This window comes from Helicoverpa zea, chromosome 9 (assembly GCF_022581195.2).
Source record: "Helicoverpa zea isolate HzStark_Cry1AcR chromosome 9, ilHelZeax1.1, whole genome shotgun sequence".
NCBI classification, from domain to species: Eukaryota; Metazoa; Arthropoda; class Insecta; order Lepidoptera; family Noctuidae; genus Helicoverpa; species Helicoverpa zea.
The window spans coordinates 4,956,906-4,960,454 of NC_061460.1; the positions used below are offsets into that span (position 1 = coordinate 4,956,906).

The 3,549-nt window shown below is 34.5% G+C and overlaps 1 protein-coding gene across 1 annotated transcript; it reads left to right on the forward strand.

Moving 5' to 3' along the window:
- Positions 1-369: 369 nt before the first annotated feature.
- Positions 370-960, forward strand: LOC124633082 (peroxiredoxin-5, mitochondrial-like). Its single transcript, XM_047168175.1, has one exon. It carries the CDS (start codon positions 370-372, stop codon positions 958-960), a length of 591 nt encoding a protein of 196 aa, XP_047024131.1.
- Positions 961-3,549: the final 2,589 nt, after the last annotated feature.

Sequence of the window (3,549 nt, forward strand, 5' to 3'; positions counted from 1 at the left end):
AAATCTTAGTCTTCATAAGTCCTTAGTGCACCTGTGCAGATAACTCCTAATTAGATAAACTTGAAAATACGAGAGTTTATCTAATCGGGTTGCGTTTTAAATATAATAGTATAAACTCATATTCATATTTTGCGTTTTTATTGAATGATACAAAAATTATTATGTAGTTGTACCGCGAATGGTTATTTTAAGACTCAAGTCCATTCTGGAGTTTTTATTCTGGAAATTCATGACATCAGATTATTCAGGCCACTTATAAAGAGTTTCGAAGAAATATTCGCCGTACTGTCATTTTGGACGTTTCGGTCAATAAATTTTATTTTCTGATGAAATATTAAAAAAATCTGTAAACAATAAAATATTTTAAAAATGTTCCTCGCAAAAAAAATCGCGTCTCTTAAAACAAAATTGTTGGCACAGAATACAGCGGGTCATGGAGTTCACACGCGTGGTCAACTCATACAAATTGGCGATGGTCTGCCGCAAAGTGAATTGTACGAGAACTTCCCCACCAACACAGTACGTATGCCTGATTTAGTGTTAGGAAAGAATGTAGTCATGTTCGCCGTGCCTGGCGCTTTCACCCCCGGCTGCTCGAGAACACACTTGCCAGGATATATAAAACTCGCTTCACAAATGAAAAAAGAAGGTATTAATGAAATAGTATGCGTTTCAGTCAATGATCCATACGTGATGGGTGCATGGGCGTCTAAACATGAGACGAGAGGAAAGATTCGAATGCTCGCAGATCCCAGCGGCTCCTTCATCGGAGCGATGGGTCTCGGCACACACATTGCAACGCTTGGCGGGTATCGAGCAAAGCGTTTTTCAATGCTCATCACAAATAATATAATTAGAGAGTTAAACATAGAACCAGATTCCACCGGTCTCACGTGCTCACTCGCAACCCAACTGTTTTACAAAAAGCATATTGGAAGAGATGATGATGCTTTAGAATAAGCGTCTGTCGATGTGTCGATTACAGAGTCCACCAAATTAACTATGCTTTATGTTGACTCCGTTTCACCATGACGACATTGAGTTAAGAATAGTAAGCACTGAGAAGCTTCACAGCCAACCATTGCGTGTGTAACTGGAGTTGACACTAAAGGCAGCCCGTACGTTTTTGACGTTTTTGAGATTTTTGTACTTTTCTATGGCGTTTAAATTTTATTGTTTATTATAATTTATTTAATAAAGTTCATCGGTCCTACTTTAATATTTCAATCATTTTTACTTAACACTCAACATGCAGGTAAATATCATAATTTATCAACAAACGACGATTAAATATAGTATTGGGCGAGTTTATTATTTTTCGTCATACTCCTTTCATCCCGCATATCTCAGGAAGATAGCTCAACTACATAGTTAATCATATCAATGAAAGGAACCGCTAGGTTGGATGTATTGTTATTTATTTATGAAGCGGGCGGCTTTCCAGTGATGTAGGAAAACTTGGTGTCAGGAAGAACCGTCATAAAGTATTCTGTTTGCCCTATAAATAGCTCCGAAACAGCGCAACTTCATCCGATTGCTTGATATCTTCTACTTTAAAATTCAAAACAGTTCTCGTTGAATCTTCTACTGACGTTATTTATCATTTCTCTATTCCGAGATAGTCAAGGAATAATGGATTATTGAAGTCTGTATTGGCAATGATATTTCCACTACCATTATTCATATGATTGGATAAATCCATGCAGATAATAGCGTAGAAATGAGGGTCGCAAAATAATATATATTCTGACTGAATATATTAGTTTTCCAATTTGTGTTTTTGTTGATATTTTATTCAAACGAGAAAATTGAACTCGATTTTGTGGGCGCTTGTGAATAAACCGAGATAAGATTTTCCCATTTGTTTTGGCAGGTCGTTAAAGAAACTTTAATATATTTGTGAGCAATTCAAGATCAAAACATTATACGCAATAGTTTCGCCGAGGTATTATTCTGCTTATTTGCTTGTAATATATTTTTAAATACATTATTTAACGAAATATTTTGTTTTGCCACACATTAAATATTAACTTCTATTCCCGCTGCCAATTACAACGTTTAAATATGATATATTCTCTTTACACTTCACACACTCCCTATAATAGTCATATATATTTTAGAAAAACAAAAAAATTACATCCGTACCAACCGATGGGATTTCAGTAGTAGCTAAGGTACATGAATGCACGCTACATTCGCAGAGTAGTTTTCTTCAAACGGCTTGAACTTTCATGAAAGCGTTGTAATTACAAGCGCACCGTCTAATTCTACCAAGCTGGATTTTTTCTAGAAGAACCCTGCTACATTCATGAGAATAAAATTTCTTTTGTATACCGAATTACAGAACAAGGGCACTTCCGCTCGTTTTTTTTAGTTTTTCGTGAGTATACCCAAATACCCATTAGAGGAGTAGGTACCTCTAGAAACAATGTGAGATGCGATGGTTATAGCTATGACCTTTATCAATATTATGAGAATCGATTATATTATTCACTGTACTGCCGACAATTTGACGCCTATGTACAATAAATCCGTACTCCGCTGAGGAAATACGAAACTTCAGCACTTAAGACTCGCAATCATTGTACGGAATTTCCGGAATTCTGCTCAACGATGACTGTAATGAATTCTAAAAATAAATTAAAGCGGAAAATATTCGAAGCACTTTTGCACTTTAAAATTAGCTAAATGTTGTGCCAAATATCCATAAAGATAAGTTGAAAGTAAAACAAATATTAACTAATAAAATACGCAGTTAGTAAGTTTCATTTAAATGCATGTTTAACTAAATAAAGAATAATACATTTCAAATTATACAATTTATTTAAGACCTAAGTTAGAAACTTAAGTTTTTAGCTAAAAAGATATTATATTAAAAAGGCACCGATTAAAATTACAACTTAATATTAAGGAGTAACATTAATAATTTACTTACAATATACCTCTAATAATTATACAAAGGGTCACGGGTCGGTCAATGAAACTACGAATCGGAACGCCTACGTTTGTTTTACATCACCAGAAATAGATCGAGCCTAAGATAAGATTCTCCTTAACTAAAACCTCTTAGCTACAAATACTTAACGTGAGAAATTCAACGCTTGACTGAAATTATTTATTTAAGTTGTTCGTGCGTCACGTCCCTTCCGCAAACTTTGTTCAGAAAAGTTTAGATTGCTTACCCGTTGGAAACTTCCACTAATTCAGACGATGATAGGGATAAGTAAAAGGAGTATATTTTAACAAGTCTACGAAGAAACATTGAACTATTGTAACTGTTTATTACCACTATTATTTTGAACATTAAAAGAACTTTACTTTCAAACGTGTTCTTCTGAGAAATGTAATCTACGACACTTACCTAGAAATATACAAACGTTACTTAAGAATTTCATATATCTGTGTCGTAGCAATTTACGTTAGTATGACAGTGTCAGAATTATGTTTTGCAGCACTTAAAATCGAGTGCAGTCTGACTATTTGGCTGTAAAATTCACAGAGAAATTGACAATCCAATCTCTAATTTAATCCTCTCGCACCCACTGTTCA

Excerpts from the sequence above, each read along its gene's own strand:
- LOC124633082 (XM_047168175.1), top strand. The coding sequence starts at position 370 with ATGTTCCTCGCAAAAAAAATCGCGTCTCTTAAAACAAAATTGTTGGCA.